General features: G+C 42.8%; 2 protein-coding genes across 5 annotated transcripts in view; both read right to left on the bottom strand.

The window, feature by feature from the left end:
- LOC121680868 (huntingtin-interacting protein 1-related protein-like) overlaps positions 1-5754 on the bottom strand; it is a 16754-nt gene extending 11000 nt beyond the window's left edge. The window contains exons 1-13 of one of the 2 annotated variants that reach the window (XM_042060434.1): positions 5115-5754; positions 4620-4683; positions 4247-4389; positions 3839-3895; positions 3026-3106; positions 2642-2718; positions 2451-2512; positions 2147-2287; positions 1729-1786; positions 1561-1636; positions 1153-1278; positions 944-996; positions 432-504 (exon numbers count right to left, since the gene is read on the bottom strand). In XM_042060434.1, the coding sequence (XP_041916368.1) occupies positions 432-504; positions 944-996; positions 1153-1278; positions 1561-1636; positions 1729-1786; positions 2147-2287; positions 2451-2512; positions 2642-2718; positions 3026-3106; positions 3839-3895; positions 4247-4389; positions 4620-4683; positions 5115-5198 (1095 nt within the window). In that variant the 5' untranslated portion in view covers positions 5199-5754. The remainder of the gene's footprint in view (positions 1-431; positions 505-943; positions 997-1152; positions 1279-1560; positions 1637-1728; positions 1787-2146; positions 2288-2450; positions 2513-2641; positions 2719-3025; positions 3107-3838; positions 3896-4246; positions 4390-4619; positions 4684-5114) is intronic. The other variant, XM_042060433.1, reaches the window with a different exon arrangement.
- Positions 5755-9447: 3693 nt separating this feature from the next.
- ccdc62 (coiled-coil domain containing 62) lies at positions 9448-18805 on the bottom strand. 3 transcript variants are annotated; one of them, XM_042060443.1, is made up of 14 exons: positions 18244-18805; positions 17951-17991; positions 17661-17783; positions 16723-16915; positions 16201-16367; positions 15256-15357; positions 14554-14725; positions 13903-14004; positions 13705-13793; positions 13361-13452; positions 11450-13225; positions 10886-11000; positions 10101-10394; positions 9448-9986 (listed from the first exon to the last, which is right to left on the bottom strand). In XM_042060443.1, the coding sequence occupies exons 1-14, from the start codon at positions 18308-18310 to the stop codon at positions 9930-9932; spliced, it is 3390 nt and encodes a 1129-aa protein (XP_041916377.1). In that variant the 5' UTR covers positions 18311-18805; the 3' UTR covers positions 9448-9929. The 3 variants fall into 3 exon arrangements, with proteins under 3 accessions (XP_041916377.1, XP_041916378.1, XP_041916379.1); XM_042060444.1 differs by having other exon boundaries at positions 11450-13210; XM_042060445.1 differs by lacking the exons at positions 17661-17783; positions 17951-17991; positions 18244-18805 and adding an exon at positions 17322-17368.
- Positions 18806-18877: the final 72 nt, after the last annotated feature.

Raw genomic sequence — 18877 nt, 5'->3', positions numbered from 1 at the left:
CAGAGGGCGACAGAGAGTCGAGGGTCAGGCAGGCATGAGGAATAAATAAATAAATTAATTAATTAATTAATTCGCCTTATTCACCCGGCGGCCAGAAGGAGGCTAAAGGGTACACTTGCCATTACACATAAGTCCAGCAGATGGTGGTGGTAATGCACTCTGTTTGCAAACTGCCAAGAAAAACTCACTGAAGAAGAAGAACAGGCCAGTGAACACTTCTTTTTCGGTGAGCTTTTTTTCTTTGGCAGTTTGCAAGTTTGGCATTTGCAGTTTTAGCCTCGTTCTGGCCGCCGGGTGAATAAGGCGAATGAATTGCGTTACATGGCTGCGTTACATGGCTGCGTTTATGTAGTGTGCTTTAGCACTTTAAGTGTCCACACACACACACACACACACACACACACACACACACACACACACACAAACTTTACCTCAGCTTTGAGTGAATGCAGCTCTGGTTTTATAGCTTCCAGCTGTTTCCTCAGTGTCTCCACCTCTGGTTCTCTGTGAGGGAAATACAGGGCTTACAGGCACAGCTTATCACTATGATCATACTGTCATTACTGTCTTTCATGCACTGGCAAAAATCCAAGTATTACTGCTCTTCGAAATGCTGCAGATAGTTCCATTAACATGAATGGGCCTTCCCAACGTTCAGAGGTCAGATATATAAGGAATAATGCATTGTCTGCCGGTAGTTATCAGAAAATAAGTCACTTCACGTCGGGGTCCTGTTTGCCCTGTTGGGACTTATTTTCCAATAATGGCCGGCGGACAATATATTATCCTTTAGATATTATGAGGTTACTCTTACTTGAGACAGATCTCTAGGCCCTAGGGTTGTCTGGATTGCCAGTGGTCCATGTAGTGATGTTCAGTTGACACTTGACAGTAAACTTTCATTCTATGAACCGAGTTAAATACAGAAGTTGAGAGGGCTTACCTTATTTCAAATCCATCTTCAGAGGGTTCAGGATACTGATTGTATGCATAGGACTGTAAAATTCAGTAAAAAAAACACCTGGTTATAAAACTTTCTAAAACATCATATTGTTCTCATATTATATTAGCTGAAGAATACGTCACTAGGATTATGTCCGTTCATTTTCATGTGAAGATGTAACCCCACCCCCTGAGCCAGCGCTCGCTCACCATTGGGTAGCCCATGGCCGGCCCCTCGCCCCACGCAGGCTGCTCCTCTGCGACTTCAGGCTGAGTCACCACCACGGGCTTCACATGCTCCGCCAACGCAGCTGCACGCAGGAAGTTTGGAGGGGACTGGATACACACACACACACACACACACACGCACACACACGCACACACACACACAAATATCACAGGAGCACACGCATATGTGCACACACACGCGCGCACACACACCCATATGTGCACACACACGTGCGCACATGCACACAATATTATGACGTCAAATTGAGACATTATGTCTTGTTTCTGTTTTGCAATGTTGAAATGTTGTGTTAATACTGGTGATAGGTGATATAAGTGAATGTATATAATCCATTTCTCGTTAATCATTCCAAAACAGCAATCTATTACCTCTGGTAATTCAGGAATTTCAATGATCTTTCTGAAGAACTCAATGTCCCTGGCTCTCTTGAAGAACGCTGTCAATCTAAAATACAAAAGAGGTGAGGTCTATCAACCTGGATCAGATAGGGTGAAAGGTCACAGATTAAACCAGGTCATAATTGAGGAAGTCTTTACCCATTGAACTGGTTACGGAATCGTTCCCGATGTTCCAGCAGTGAATCCACAGGTACCCCTGAAGACATGAGAAAACAAAAACACATTGGCCACCTCACATCTGAAGATATTGCATCCTAAATGGCTTACATAATATTTCAAGTAAACATCATTCTCTGGTGTTTTATGTTTGTTCCATGGAAATATAATCTGTAACTATGGTGCTACAATTACTTTGCCAAACCAATTGAGCTAAACAGTTCCACCCACTTTAGAGTTACCTTTCAACAGATTTGACGTACCACTTATTAATTTTATCAGATGGTCTCAGATTTTACTGTAAAACTATATATGCACCTCCACGCTGCATACAGTACATCTAGGACAATCTATGAAAAAAGTCAGACACAAAAAGGGCAAATCGAGGAGCTCTACTCACGGCTGTGGAGTTTGAAGAGCAGCTTGACCAGCAGGTGGTAGAGGGGACTGCAGTCCTGGATGACCAGCACCAGAGGGGCCAGGCGACACTGAGCCACTACCGCAGTCGGGCTGATCTCGTGGGTGTCCAGCTGCCCAAACGCTGATAGACAGAGAACACACAGAACTCAGGGATAGATGGATACTCTCTCTAGAACTCTAGATAGATAGATAGATAGATCAGGTATAGATAGATATACACAATCAGTCACTATATGATAAGGATTTTGCAAAAAAAAAAACTTAGCAAAAAATCCCCAACTCACCTGTTTCTTCGAGTTTCAGAGCTGCATCCATATAGTCTAGCACCTCTAGAGTCATCTCATACCTGAGGAAGAAATCATTCAACATTGGTTCGGGTCTTCACTCAAACAAACACACACACACACACACACACACACACACACACACACACACACACACACACACACACACACACTCGTTCCTATCTGCTTACACTCTATTGATGTCAACGGCCATTGCTCTCTCCAGGACATCCTCTGAGGCTTCCAGTGTCACAGGGATGGTGGAGTGCTGAATGAAAAAGAAGGTTTATGCTTAAATGAACAGTACATGTATTATTATACCTTTATATGGGATGTGAGTGAACGTTGGAGAAAGACAAAGATGTGGATGGAAGGATTGATGGATGAATGGATAAATGGATGGATGGATGGATAATTAGATAGATAATTAGATAGATAGATAGATAGATAGATAGATAGATAGATAGATAGATAAAGAGAGAGAGAGAGAGCTGCATGTGAGCACCTAGACACCAACATGTGTTTGATAGTCATTGAACTAGATTATCTGAAAGATGAAGCCTACAGTAACTTACCTTTTTGTGGAATTCAATTTTGATGGCCAAGAACTTGACGTACAGTGCAACAATATGACCATATCGATCATGGAGACTCCCCTGGGAGAAACACAGCCATATATAATACCATAGCACCACAATAACTAATACAACATTTCAGCATTCACATCACAATCCCGTTCAATTAACTTGAGCTAACTTGCAAAGGTCTGTGTGTACATTTGTGTGATAGAGAAAAAAAGTCTTATAAAAGAACTTGTAAAGAACCTTGTTGGCGTTGGAAATTGGACTAATTTTATTTTTTATTTTTATTTATTAATTTGTTTGTTGTCTGTCTTGGTGTCACTGGTACACTGGCGACTACGCCGCTCCGTCTGGCATTTTTTGTGTTTGTTATTTCTTAAATGTAGTTCTATGTCTTGGTGTCACGGGTACGCTGGCGACTACGCCGCTCCGTCCGCTATTGTCTTTGTTAGTCTATGTGTAAATTACATTGTCTTATATGTAGAGCACTTTGGGTTGCACTCTGTGCATGTTAAATGCGCTATACAAATAAAACTGACTTGACTTGACTTATAAGTGTGTCTTTTTAACCCTTAAAGGTGTGGGGTTTTGAACATTCGAACATAAGATTCTGTTCCGCAACAATTCAAGGTTCTAAAATTCTAGGTTGAATTCAATGAACCCAGAGCCATTTAAAGGATCCCATAATCTTCAGAACGTTCATTTTGCAACATTCCTGTCACACCTGTGTGACGAGCCCGAGAGAGAGATCTATCTATAAGGCTCTGGGTGTGACGGTACATCTTAAGGGCTAACACCTATACTCACCCACAGTGAGCCCATCTGTTTGATGCTTGGACAGTGCCCATATGTGTCCTTCAAGGACTGTAAAGTAACAACAAAGAACAGAGTCCCTGTAAGACTCCAGAAACAGCATACATGGTCTTTATGGTCATTCGCCATTATCATCAGCAAATTCCCAGCACAACAGAAACAGAGAACATTTTCAGACTAATGTTTGCATGAAATGAGCAAATAAAACAATCTTTCACTATGAATATGACATGCGACTTAGCCACAATCTTGGGCAGATGTCGAGAGAGAGATTACAAGCTGAATGTTGAACGAAAATAAGCAAAGAAACAACCCTCCATTTTAATTATGGAAAGATTAAACATCCTCCTTTAGTAAAGAAAAGGAAATGCCAGTAAGATGGTTGGAGATGGTTATGCTTACATTGGGGTGCCCATCTCGTAGGATTTTGTGTACCATGTGACAGTACTTCCAACTGAGGATGGCATTGCTGGACAAGGGCAGGCTCACTGCGTGTGACCAGAAGGTCACCGCACCACCCTCCTTGTGAGTGCCAAGGATGATGTCTAGTGTGGTTAGGGTTAAGTCATTGACAGTCAATCAAAAAATCAGCTGCTGTTAATTAAGCCTTGACATCCTAATACAAACACCTGTTGAAATCGTTTTTTACAATACTTTACTTCATGTACATAGAACATGCTTTCTAATACCTCAATCTCCTGTGCGTAGGAGGCAAAATTACAATAGACCTTCACACATGCACATGAGATGTTGCCATCATGGCACCAAAGGATACTGCGGGCATGTTTCTCCTTGAGGGAAGTCTCTGAAGTGTTGATACATTTGGTGATGCTGTTCAGCTACATCAGGTGAGGAAAGAATTTAGAGATAACTTTAAAAGCAGCTTCAAAAGTTAACTCACAGGGTTGTTTTCCTCAAATGCTCATTGTTTGTCTATACTATCTGATTATTTGTTTAGAACATATCTTACCAAACAGTCAGAGATGAGGCAGGTGAGCCCAATGCAACACAACAGACAAGAATCTCAAACAAGCTTAGTGAGTTTTAGTCTGGCATGAGGAAATGCTCCATGCAACATGAACACCTTCAGAATAGTTAACTCCCTGAGATTGTTTTCCATAAAATCACAAAAGTGGATTTCACCACAAATACCATGATAATGTAACCATGTCCATAAAGAAAAAATTAAATTGATGCAACGTAACTACAGAAAACCACAGTTCTAGGCCAACAACTTTTACTCATAGCCTACAACTACAGTATTGTTTACCTGTGATTTGACAAACTGCTCTTTGTCGGCAGCTAAAGCCTTCTCCGATTTTTCCTTGTCTTTATCTTTAGACTTTGAGGTCATTGTGGTATCCCAGTCCAATCAGCGAGTCTTTCTGGTGCTGTGATGATCCCTTTGGAAAGGATTTGGTGTAGCCTGTTCTCTTCAACGTTCTGATGCGCCGGGTGTCTGGGGTAAACTTACAGTAACGACACACTGACTCGCTCACGTAAGCACAGTAGCACACACCTATACACAACAGTTCACTCACTAGTCCATCCAGAATGACTATATATCAGGGAGTGAACAGCAGAAAAGCGCAGAAAGATGCGATACTGTTTTAAAAGGCAATGCAAGATTATAAAAACAAAAGAAATACGAATAGCACACGGCCAAAAATGTAGAAAGGTATGGTATATTCTTTATGGCCTGTTACCTCCAGTGGGTGTTAATATGTTTTAACTGACTAAAGTGTGTTATTGGGATGCGGGAGGACCACCGGAAACGCTTTAATGTTTCATGAGTGGAACTAAGCAGGGCGTGCGTGGGGAGGGGTCCCTGTGTTTACTTTCACCTGTGAACAAGCGAAACTGCATTCAAACGTCCCCGAAACAAACGACTGAAATCCAAACGCATGGTATTTTTTTTAAGTAATTAATTATTAATTAATTAAGAAGACAGCCTTCTGCACCGCAACACAACATTTCACTGTCATAAATACAAGTATGATAATAAAATCTCACCAATTAAAAAATGTGACGTAAGAGAAAAGAAGCGGCTTCCATCATTATACTCATCTCTTAAGCAGACCAACTGGTTTGTTCACAGTGGAGCTGCAAAGAAAACCAAGGTCAGGAGTCCTGAGAGACAGGTTTTACTGCTCTTTAGTTGATGTCATTTGGTCACAGACACATATTTGACCCCCAGTGTCCACACTCAAGTTATTTGTGTCCTTTACATGCTAATAGCTAGCTAATAGCAACACACCCTAAGAGAAACTAGATGTACCGCATAGCGGCTGCACAGAAAGTAGCTACTGGCGCTGCAAAGGTGAATAGATTGTAGAATAGCCAAAAAAGTTGTAGCATTGTTATAAAACCTTTAAAATCTCTAAACAATCACAAGTAGGGCAGTTCATCCATTGCAACTAGATTGATGAAAGGTCACTTACACATGTAGGCTACATTGTATTTGGGAAAAGCAGAAGGTATCAGCATAATGTTATATTTTTATTTATTTATTAATAAACAAAAACATCTCTGTCAGTTCCATGCAGTTTTCAACAGCTATCAGAAACAAAGGTCATTTTTGGATGGATGGATTTTTTGTGAATGTTTCTTCTTCTACATACGATTTTAGTCATCTTTAGTTCATATGATTCTTTATTGTCAATGCACAAATTAAGTAGGCTACCAGTAGTCTGAAACGAAATGCAGTTTTACATCTAACCAGTGGTGCAAATAACTGACATGTCCAAATGAGCCTTCATGAAATGCGTCGCTAGACTGTATACACATTTTAACGGGCCAAGTTGAAGAGTTGTTGTTCGTTATTGTTCGTGCAAATATAGGCTGATTCATGTTTCCTTGCATTGTGTAACTAAGGTCCATGGCTAGTCTGGCTTTCACCAGACCAAGCTCAATCTTTTAAGAAATAAAAAAAAAATCGCCGGCAGATCGCTGGGTTCACCCATGGTAGGCGCCCTTCTTAAATTTTCCGATTGAGATATCCACGGCTATTCTAAATGCAAAAATGCATTAGGGAGTTATGACAAAACCGTAACTGTTAACAAACTAGATCCTAATAGAAAACTGTTAGCTTCCCTAAGCTACAGGTATAAGGTAGCCTATTTACAACATAAATTGCCAATAGGCTATGCTGGCGACACCAATAAAATCTCCTTTGGAAATCAATGGCTTACGCCTTACAGTATCAAGCGGACTTAAGCTGCCACATCGTGGCGAAAAGTTGTAATAAAATTCACGCAGCTCCATGAATCACGGAAAGCGCGAATGAAGTAGCCACTTCTAAATGGGACCCACTACACAGTATGCTAGCTTAAGTTGTGTTGCTAAAGCAGCCATAATGAAGCTGTCATTGTTTGGATACTTCACACACACACGTGCTTTTAATTTCACAGACTACAACTACGAAGCTGGAATCAAAGCACATCATTCCCCTCTCACACCCTGCACACACTTAAAACAAATAAACAGGCGTCTCAGTCTCAAGTATGTAGTCTATAGCCATAGGCAAAACTGTATCAGACCGTAATGTTGGTAAATCATCCATTGCACAGAATGATTTTGTAGCACGTGCAACAAATAATATTAGGATTATGTGTACAGCCCTGCCTTGGATACATCTCTCAAAGTGCGCTCTAAAATATTTGGTTTTGATGTAGATCATCATGGGTGCGTTAATTTTGAAAATAGAGTATTGAAGTAGCCTAGTGGGTGTTTGGGAATGAACGTTAGCTCAGATGCTTTTTGAGACTTTTTGTGGTCTTAATGCAACACTTTGTATACAAAGCACTGACAGGGCCACCAAGGACTGTGACCAAATCAACAGCAGAAAAAAAACTATTTAGCAAGCAGAAATGTCCCAGCCCGGTGTTTGCATCAGACAGGTTATCTTTCAGGCATATTTCCCATTAGAAAACCATCACGTTAGGGAACGTTGTGGCTAACTTAGCTTGTTAGTAGGCCAGAATGAGATGACAGCCGAAAGATACAATTACAGTGCTGCTATCAATTTGCTTGGTATAACCGCATTTATAGTTTCCTACAAATGCAACCAAATTGGCCTCCATCTCTCAACCAATGCTAACATTGTACCTAGGTCCTTATTGATATTATAAGATTAACATACCTGCAGTAAAAACCAAGCATGTCCGATAAACATTCTCAGATTTATTTCGGCTTCAAGAAGAAATGGGAATTACATTTCATGTGAACATCATCCTATCCTTATTAGCCGTTCTCTGCGGTAAACTACAGTCCTTGTAGGAAGCGTCCATTGTTTTTCCAACCCACTTTCATCTTCCAACAAAATTACGTCTCACTGCAACGATGCGCCATCTAGTGGACAAACGACTACTTATCGCCAATACTGGAAATGCAGCCATGATGATGAATATTTGGCTTTCCTTTAATCCTACTGAATTTGTAATTATGTATCAGCCGTTCTAATTGCCAATAGATAGTATGTGCTTGCCTGTGTGTGTGTGTGCATGTGTATATGTGTGCACCGCCATCTACAGGCCAATGAGTGTAGTCACTACACATGTACATATAACCTACATTTTTTTAGACCGCCCCATGGATGAAATTCTACAAAACTTGGCATACCCCCAGAGAATGCCAGGTAAATCATACACATAAAATTTGGTGCAGTTCTGAACATCTTAACTGAAGATAGGGGTGATTAAAGCAGAATGATATTGCATTTTCATTTTTTACCGGGGGGGTGCAAATCACAAATGAGTGATTATGGGCCAGGTTGATGTGGGCCCTTGAGACCGACATACCATAAAAAATTCTTCATCCTCAGTGCCACGGTTCAGGTAGTTATTTAGGAAAAACTGCATTTTTGGGGTTTTGGGGGGCCCAGCGTGGTGGGGGAGTGGCCCCCAGGGACCAAACGGAATTTTTCGAAAGTCTAGTGGGGCTACATACCCACCAAATTTCATATGCCCCGGTGTTTCGGTGTCCCGGGTATCGTTGACCAAAATTTCAGGAAGTAGATGACGGAAAAAAAGAAAAGAAAAAAAAAAAAAAAAACTTTGACAATCCCTATATGACCACTTCGCTAGCGGCGGTCATAATAAACATCAGTTCTGGAGAGAACAAATGCTCACTTAAATATGGGAAAAGGGAATGTCACCATGAAAAAGACCATCTTAAGGTGATAAGCATCTTCACGTCTACACAGTTACTTTTTTTTAGGTTACATCTTGCCCAGGGCTTAAAGCAAGGACACTTTCTCTGGCTTTAGTTATCATCTTTTTGAAACTGTTACGATTATCCATTTTCAAATATTAAACAGCTCAGCCCACGCCTGAATTTGGGTCCATTGCCTGAGAACTTTAAAGGCCTGCTTTCCATTTTCATTTGGAATTCTGCACAGGATAGGAAACTTGTGCAAGCCATCTTTAAACTATTGGTCCTAAGATAATCTTGTATATCATTGAAAAAAATTACAATTTTCTTGAGCAAAATATCCAACCTTGTGTATAACACAAAAGCTCAAAAGACCAAGTCAATTTTCAGCAGATGTTCGAACTACATTCTGTACAGTAGAGAATCGAGATCCACAGACAGTCTGTGAAAAATTGTTTTGAATTAGGTCATATATTTAGCATATGAACAAATATTTACATATGTATATTTACAAATGACCTATACACATAGTAGTTTACATCTTTGGGTTATAACACTGTTGTTTTTTGTACATAAAAATCAGGGGGGGAAAGTCTGGAAGAGAAAAATGTCAAATGAAAAAATGCAAAACATTAACATTAGATCTCAATAGCAAAATCTCAATAGCAAAATGGCAAAACCATGTGAAAAAAATATCCCACTTAAAAACAGAGCATAGTCATTTAAAATCTCCCTCACTTTAATTAGAGGTACATGAAGATATCTATGAAAGTTAAAAATAACTTGGCATATGTTCGGCAGTGCCTTCAGTGGAGTCTTGCTCCTCAGGCAAGGAGACTGAAGTATGTAAGGCCTGTGGCCCACAGGTCTCTTGGTGCTGCTGAGGATGTGTCCAAAGAGGAAATGGCAGTAATATAGCCTCCAAAAGGGGGCGCTATTGGCTTGTGTCCCCTCCAGGCTTGGATGGACTATTTTTGGTGAGATGATGAATCTGAAGAAATAGCAATGTTTGAAGTTATAGTCAAATGAAATTGGTCAACAGGTCAAAAGTAATATTGTATAAGTAGTAATGTTTGTACTTAGCCTATCACATCCAAATGCCTACCTTTCTAATCAGTGTGCTGGAATGGCCAGAAGAATTCTGTGAATGAACTTCAGAACTACCGTGTTGGCTACTGCTGTAGTCATAGCAACCATTGAGGTTCCCTGCTGAGGCGTGGTTAGGGGATGGGCTGTGAGATGGATGGTGGGAGGGGCTAGGAGTATGTGCGTGGGCGGGGCGTGGTGAGGGGCTTTTTGGTTCCAGGGACAAGCCCTCCAAAGTGGCGACCATCTGCCGAGATTCTTCAAGAAGACGCTGCAGACGATGGGTAGAGGTGAACTCCGCTTCCTGAAAACCCTACACATACCAAAGATATTTCTGGTTTTTTTTATTGTCATTATTGTTGTCTTAATATCATAATACACATCTCCAACCAACACATGCCTCTGACACCAACACACATAGATATTAGAAAGCTAGATAGCGCATTGGGCACGAGTTCTTTTAGGTGGCATACGTAAATGCAGCCACCATATTGCTGGGGGCAACATGTGTACTGTCTATGGGCCGCAATCAGAGACGCCTGTTTGATTTCCAGTCAGCGTCACGTGTTTCTCCATTGGCCTCCAGTTATTGTTGCCCCCACCAAGATGGTGGCGCTATTTACGTACGTTTGGGAGCCCAATGCGGTATCTAGCTTTCTAATATCTATGCCAACACACACATACACAAATTACCCTATACAAGTCATTATCACTAGTCAATTCAATGACTGGCCATCTTCATTACTTTGATTCATTTCACTGGGGTACACACCAAAGTCCTCTAATGTCTGTTGGCACGCTCACCTGTTTGGGTGTCGTTGGTGAGGAGAGGTAGATGGCTCTGGGGGAGCCTCCAGGGTTGACTGAGGTCCATAAGACGGGGCTGGCTGGTTGGGGGGAACATGTTGCCTCTCCCTGGCTGAGAGGCAAACACAGAGTCACACCCAGTATTATTATCATACAGTTATGCTGAAGAATTATTTCTTCATTTTGTAAGTTGTTTTGGATAAAAGCATCTGCTAAATGAATACATGTAAATGTAATTATACTGCAGGCATGTTACAGCACCGTTCCACAGAGACTTTGCTAGCTTTGAGTTGAACCTTGCAGTATTGCACCTGGTGGCCCTGTCATCTACGTGTCTCACAGAACTGAAATATGCATACTACTACAGCCACATAGTGAGTCATACTGCCATTAAAAGTCAACAGGGAGAAACAGATGGCAGCTGGTACCATCAGTAGATCTGTCTTGTGTGGTCAAACCGCTTTCGTTCTTATTCAAAATATTACTATACTGTACTCTTACTTTATTCCTACTGAACATTTATTGGTAAACTGCAATCTCCTGTCTGACTGGCATTCTTACCACACCCTGCAGACCTGATCTGTCTCAGGATTCAGGTTGAGGTCAAGGGTCAGGGGGTCAACCTCCACCATCTGCACTGAGTACTCAGACTCTGAGTCCACATCCAACATCACTGCCACCTCCACCTCCAAGCCCTCCTCCTCTTCCTCCCAAAGTGTCCCCCTCTCAACACCCTCCTTCATCTTCTTCACCTTCTCCTCTTCCTCCCCAGATGTCTCCCTCTTCATGTCCTGCTCCTCCACCTTCTCCTCCTCCTCCATCTCAGGTTTCCCCCTCTGCTCCTCACACCTATCGGTTGCCACACCCACACCTGGCTCGTCCTTCTGCTGCTCCTCTGCTCCCCCACACACTACAGGAGTGTCTCTGGGCAGTTCCTCTTGGGCCACACTGTACACATCACCACTCACTTCTGTCACCTCACTGTGTCTGCTAGCTGGGGACTGCTCATTGACAATGGCTGAAGGTCTGGCTGAAGTGCTGCTGCAACTTGGCTGTGCCTCAGGAGGACATGGTGGACCTGAAGATGAGGTCACTCCAGATAAGGCTTCTCCAATAAGCTGGCCAGTGGACATGGTGTCTATGGGTTGAGCCTGGACTACAGGGATAGTGGCCATATGCTGGCTTGTAGAGGTTGTAGCTGCAGGATGGCTTGTAGAGGTTGTAGCTGTAGACTTGGCTATGGAGATAGTAGCTACAGGCTGCTGGTAAGCTGAGATGGTGATCTCAGGCTGGCTCCAGGAGCTGTTAGCTATCGACTGGCATGTGGAGACAGTAACTACAGGCTGTGCTGTGGAAATAGAGGCTACAGGCTGCATTGTGGTAGCAGTGGATACAGGTTGGGATACAGGCTGTGCTGTAGAGGCAGTGGCTACAGGATGGGCTTTGGAAATAGAGGCTACAGGATGGGTTGTGGAAATAGAGGCTACAGACTGGGCTTTGGAAATAGAGGCTACAAGCTGTGCTGTGGAGGCAGTAACTAAAGGATGGGCTTTGGAAGTAGAGGCTACAGAATGGGTTGCGGAGGCAGTAACTACAGGATGGGCTTTGGAAATAGAGGCTACAGAATGGGTTGTGGAGGCAGTAACTACAGGCTGGGCTACAGGCTGCACTGTGGAAATCATATCTGCAGACTGGCCTATGAGGTTTGGAGGTATGGGCTGGCCTGTGGTGGTGATTGAAGGTTCATCCTGGCTTGGGAAACTAGTAGTTATTGATTGGTCTGCGAGTATAGCCGCTGTAGAATGTCCCGTGGAGCTGGTGCCTACTGCATTGGCAGTGGAGATGGTAGCCACAGGCTGGTTTGTGGCGCTAGTAGGTACAGGCTGGCTTATTGAGCGAATGGCTACAGGCTGAGCTGTGGAGAGAGCAGCTACAGGCTGGCTCATGGTACTGGTACATGGTACTATGGGTTGGCCCAAGACAACAGCATCTACTGGCTCGGTTGCGAGGACTCCAGGCTTAGGGTGCTCCACTGACAAACCACCTACAGGCTCAGCGGTAGAGGAGCCACCTCTAGGTTCGCTGGTAGAGACCCCAGCCTGAAGCCACACCACTGAGTCACCATTTAAAGGTGTCTGTGAGGACCCTGAGCTATCTGCAGGCAGGTGAATGGCATCCTGTCTCTCCCTTTCCAACATTGGTGTTCTTCCTCCTCTCCTCAGCTCCTCTGGCGGTTCTATGGCCCTGTGCTGATAGTAAGTGGGCCCTGCCTCTGTCCCTGACTTCTGAAAGGAGCTCTCCACTGCTGCGTAACCTATACCACTGCAATAACGCAATAACACAATCACTCACACACACACACACACACACACACACACACACAGTCTAAGCATCTTCAGCATCAATGTGAAAAAGGAACACATCAGAAAAGGGGAGTATCCCCTAAACAGAAAGTTAGCCAAGGTAAATTACCTGCCATGCGACCTTTGAACTTTGAGGGTCTCCTGAGTGCTCTCCAGGTTCAGCTTGAGGAGCTGCAGGTCATTCTGCTGATTCGCACACACCTGTCAAGGAGCAGGAGTGATTCAGCTTTCACTCCATTTAACCCCCTTAAACTGTCTTTATTACGGTAATTATATTTATTAATTAATAATATTTTTTTTTCTATTACAAACTGTAGTGCAGCATGCATGTTCAACATTTTGAAGTTGAGTGTTACACTGAGTAATACTGTATAAGACTGTGGCATTGTGAGCTGTATAAGAATGTAGTACTATGATTGTGGCCAGGGGGAAGCTGGGGGATGAGTCGGGTACCTGTCTCAGACAGCGCAGTTCGACTTCGGTGCGCTCTTGCTTTGAGCGAGACAGTTCCAGCATCTCATCCTTCCAGCTCTCTCCTTCCCCTAAACACACACACACACACACACACAGGCCCTTAAACTTCAGAAAACTGTGTTAAGTGTTTTAGAGAAGCTGTCTCGCTGTGGTTAGGTGTGCTTGCTGTGCTCTAACCGGAGATGAGCAGATCTCTCCTCAGCAACTGCGTCTCCTGCTTCAGGCGAATCACCTCTTCCCTCTGGGTGCTGTTCTCCAGAGTCTTCTCTTCAAGTTCATCTGACACACACACACACACACACACACACACACACAAAGCATCAAGCATGCTGTAAGCCTTATCTAAGCCCTTTACTCACACAGACTACATATTTTAACTCATGCAACAGTGCTATTTTCAACTCAGGATGACAACCTTACTAAATAATTTACAACATTTTCAATTTTCCAAAAATACTCTTAGTCACCTTATGCAACCCCGTACCACCCAAATTAAAAGTAAAGTACACATCCCTTGAAAAGAGCAACAGACATGACAGCATGCTTCGGTGCACACTAACTGCACAACTCCATAGATGATGCTATTTTACCTATTTATTCCACAGAATTAACTTAAATGAACACAACTCAGCAAATTAGAAAAAAGAACAAGATGTTTATCTCAAGATCATTTCATTCCTGAGGGGTGGGATAGGGATTTTGTATTTTTTTTTCTGCACCATTTGATAACAACTATCGTGCATGTTGCAGACTGTTATTTTACATGTCTGAATGTAATAAATGGTGCTAATAAAAAGTTGATCACAAACAAGCTTCTCACTCCTGTACCTTTGAGCCTTGTGTTCTCGTGGCGGACTTCACGGTAGAGTCGTTTCACTTCCTCCAGCTCGGCGAAGATCTTACTCTCCCGCGTCCTCAGCTCCCTCTGAGAGTCCTCCTGCATCCTGAGCCGGCTGGACAGATCCTGGATGTGAGCGATGGCCTCAGTCACGTCTTTGTCCTGATGGAGTTTGCACGGGGTTTACATTGACATTTTATCCAGACGTAGGCAGGGAAAAAACATTTGGGAGTGCAATGCAATGCAATGATAGGTGATTTTTGGAGCTTGAACTACTGTACAGTATAAGTGAGATATGTAACGCTGGTATTGCATCACATTGTGATGTAGTACTCGCACTGTGTACAATTCATCTATTGTAGGAAACAAAGGTGACAAATTTTATCTATATTAAAGTCACCTAAAAACGTAATTATTAAGTAGTATTGACAAAAACGGTGCAGCAACAACCTTATCGGATTTGACACAGAATGACCCATGAACAAATTGAAAACATCAGCTGTTAGATAACTATGGTGAGTATTCCTCCTTTTTGAAAACTGTAATATTCTAGGGAGGACTCTCCCTGCAATAGGTCTGGGTAAGTTGCTTTGGATAAAAGTGTCAGTCAAACAAACAAATAATGAAATAAAATAAAATATTCATTGCAGGGCATCTGGCATCACATATAAATGGCCTCATAACTGGGATACCTTCAGTTTGAGCATGGCACTGAGTTCCTCCTCTCTGGCTTGGAGCTGGCCAACCTGGCTGGACAGCAGCGTGATGGTGGAGTTCAGAGCATGGTTCCTGTCCTGCAGATGGACAATTCCATCACATTCAGCACCTTCATAGTTACACAGACCTACATTGCATGCCGATTATAGGCATTTTACAAAAATGCTCTGGCCAGACAATAGTTTAAAGTTTATAGTGATACGTTTAACTGACTAACTTAGCTCACAGCCAAATCGGTATGGGATTCTTTGAAGGTTTTAGGTGTCTTCCTATAACTTGTTCTGTGCATACGTTCATTTTACTGCACTAAAACACTCACATGTGTTATTGTGAATAACAATACAGATTGGATGATTGACAATCTCAGCTTTGACCCTTACAACCAAACAGCTGACTAGTTTTGAAGACAGGTCAGGTCTATTTGCACACTAGTATTATGACACTTTCTGTGGTGCTAAGCGGATAAGACTCCCCCTGGACGGGACACCAGTCTACGACATGCAACATCAAGTCATCATCTGGAAATTGAACGAGCAATCTTATCATTCCATCAGTCCAACCCCTTAGACCACTGAGCTACACGCTCTACGTTAGCACCACAGAAACCAGAGATAAGCTCTGGCCTTATTAGCCTACATGGTTAGAATAGGATTAACATTATGACACTGCAATGCAGGACTGTAGTTGATGGTGGAATAGCTTGTGTCATTGAATTGCATTTTATGAAGCTAAAATAATGCAAGCGTGGTGGAACAATGGTAACGCCACCAACAGACAAGTGGTCGGCCTGAGTTCGATTCTCACCGTTGGGAGCCTGTGTCGCTTTAAGCGTTTGCTAAACATCAGTCAACTTTAACTTTAACCTTAAAATGGTAAGGTCAATGGCTAATCAGTTTGTAAGCTGGTCAGTGGTCACTCACCTCCAGCTCCTGCTGCAGCTGGCTGCTGTGTCGCTGTGTGTGCTGGAGGTCCTGCAGCTGCTGCTGGGCAGCACTCAGCTCCCTCTGGCTGCTCTTCTCCTGGGCCTCGGCCGTCTGGACCCGCCGCCCCACCGCACGCAACACTTCATGCTGCTGCTTCAGCTCCTCTGTACAAAGCATACATATGCACGCATGCACGCGCGCACACACACGCGCACACACACACGCACACACACACACACACACACACACACACACACAGATGATCATTCTGCTCTGGGCCTAACAATGGTACAGTTTGACTGTATGATCCATGCATGACACTGGCTTTCTCAACCAAACAGCTCCTGAGTCAAAAGCCCCATGGAGCAAAATCACATTTACAAGACACAGCATCCCCTATGTCTCTCTTTATATGCCTGAACCTGATGTCCCCACCACCTGCATCATGCACCTGTTCAGCGTGCTGGGGTAGGACCTCAGAAAGCACCGTCATTATGCTGTTGACTCCTGTTGACTCACCCTCTAGGCGTGCACATCTCTCCTCCAGCAGTAGCACGCGCTGGCGATCCTGCTGCCAGGCAAGCAGCTGCGTGTGGTGGGTAGCGGCCATGTTGTTCAGCTCTTGGTCCCGGTCCTTCAGCTCAGCCATCAGGAGCTGCAGCTCCCGCCGCTGCCTCTGGAGGGTGCTATACTCCAGATCACATACTGCCGTCTGAGTGCAGAGGCAACATACATGAAAGGGGGGTGACAGTGAGCAAAAACAAAAATTCCTAAACATGCAGCTGCTACCTCAGAAGGGTTGCTTCTTCCTTAGATGTCATAGACACCAATGCACTATGCACAGATTGCAGAAAGAAAGATAGATAGATAAATAGATAGATAGATAGATAGATACTTTATTGATCCCCAGGGGAAATTTGCATTCTCTCTCACACACATACACACAAAAACAAAGTACATATTTGACTTAAGACTTTAACTCATTATATAGACAGAAGTATCAATGTATCTACAATAAATAGGAATACTTCTCTAACTTGGGCATATGAAGATGAAAGGTTATGTAAATATTATTCAATCCTCTTTTTTCCCTCTGATAAACATAATTATGTTATTACCTGGAGGTGGCAGCATTCTGACATGATTACACTCAAAAAGGCACAGAGGGGAATCATTTATTTATATGCACAGGACTTCTACCAACAAACCATTGTGATGTAACAGAGCAGAATATTCCACCTTAGAGTTTAGAAGCGAAAAACAAATCCCTGTAACTTTTTCTTTTTTTCAGATAGATCCAAGTCTACATATATCAATATCACACACACACACACAGTGGGAAACTAAAACCAAACATCAGTATTCATTGATAGGCAACATCTGCAAAAAAAAAAAAATACAATAATAATAATTACTACTTATCATAACTCAATGTAAATAATGTGGTGTGGCCCCACCTGACAGTCCTGTGTGAGGGGCAGAGAAGTTGAGAGTGGGAGCCGCCTCTGGAATGGCCCGTTCTCTTGTTTGACCATCCTGTCTCTTCCACTAGCCACAGCATCAGGCCTCGCATCCTGGTGCTGAGGAGGCACAAACAAACTGTTAAACTGTGACACAAAACAATGAATGGTTTCGATTTGGCATGAATAGGTACATCAAATGGAGCACTCTCTGTGCATCATTTAAGGGGTGCATTTCTCTGATAATAATAATACACGTACAACGTATTCTGATACTATAGCTTTACCTTTTTTACTGGGGTGCTGTGCCAGGGCTCAGCTGGAAAGTCTGGGGAGATAACAGCAGTTGGTGGGTATTTCAAAGCGCAATTCTAGTAATTCACAGAGGCTAATTTATATATACACAACTCTGGAAGAGACCACTGCACATTTTTCTGACGTTATTCTACGGTTGCTGGGTGACATTCGAATGAGTTGACGGTCATATTCAAAATTAATTGAATTTGAAGAGTCCGGAGCTCATTTTTAATTCATTTATTATTGCTAACTCAGACGTTGACAGACTATTCACCCTTCTTACCACTAGACTGCAGGGATGATCTCCGTGAACTGTCAGCTTGTTTCATACATCTTCTCTCCTGGTTCATCTCAGTGTAAACATCGTTCAAGCCTTAACGTTAAACTACAACAACTCGTTCAACCAGTCAGATAATAATGGGGAAATATTGGTCAAATTAACCCTGAAAGGGATATCATTTAACGATTTGTTAAAGACGCACATTATCTATCCAAACTGTCAGTACCACTCTCTCCCAGCTCCGTTTGTTGAAGCTAAAGCTTAAAGCTAGCTAATTAAGTAATCTGGCGTGAAGTATTATCAACGTCAGCTAACGTTAGCTAGCACTACCTGGCTGGCTTTTCAAGACACCAAACATGCCATGACCCTGTGCTGTGCAGCGCTAAAAAAGTTTATGATTCTGAAAATGTAACCGCAGAACAAAACTACAGTTTATGGACTACACTAAAGTGTGCGGATTATTTCCATAGAGATATAACGTAGAGCTGATGTCATGGGTAGACGAGAGAAGTTTTCGTAACTAGCTGAAGATTTCAAATTTCTTGCTGACTGTGTGAGGCGTAATGTTTGAGAGTGCTATAGCAGTTACTACAACAGCCTGTCGTAAAAGTTGGGTTAATATTGAAATAAGTTCAAG

Source organism: Alosa sapidissima, chromosome 13, assembly GCF_018492685.1.
Source record: "Alosa sapidissima isolate fAloSap1 chromosome 13, fAloSap1.pri, whole genome shotgun sequence".
Lineage (NCBI taxonomy): Eukaryota > Metazoa > Chordata > Actinopteri > Clupeiformes > Clupeidae > Alosa > Alosa sapidissima.
This window is presented reverse-complemented; position numbering and strand designations above follow the sequence as displayed.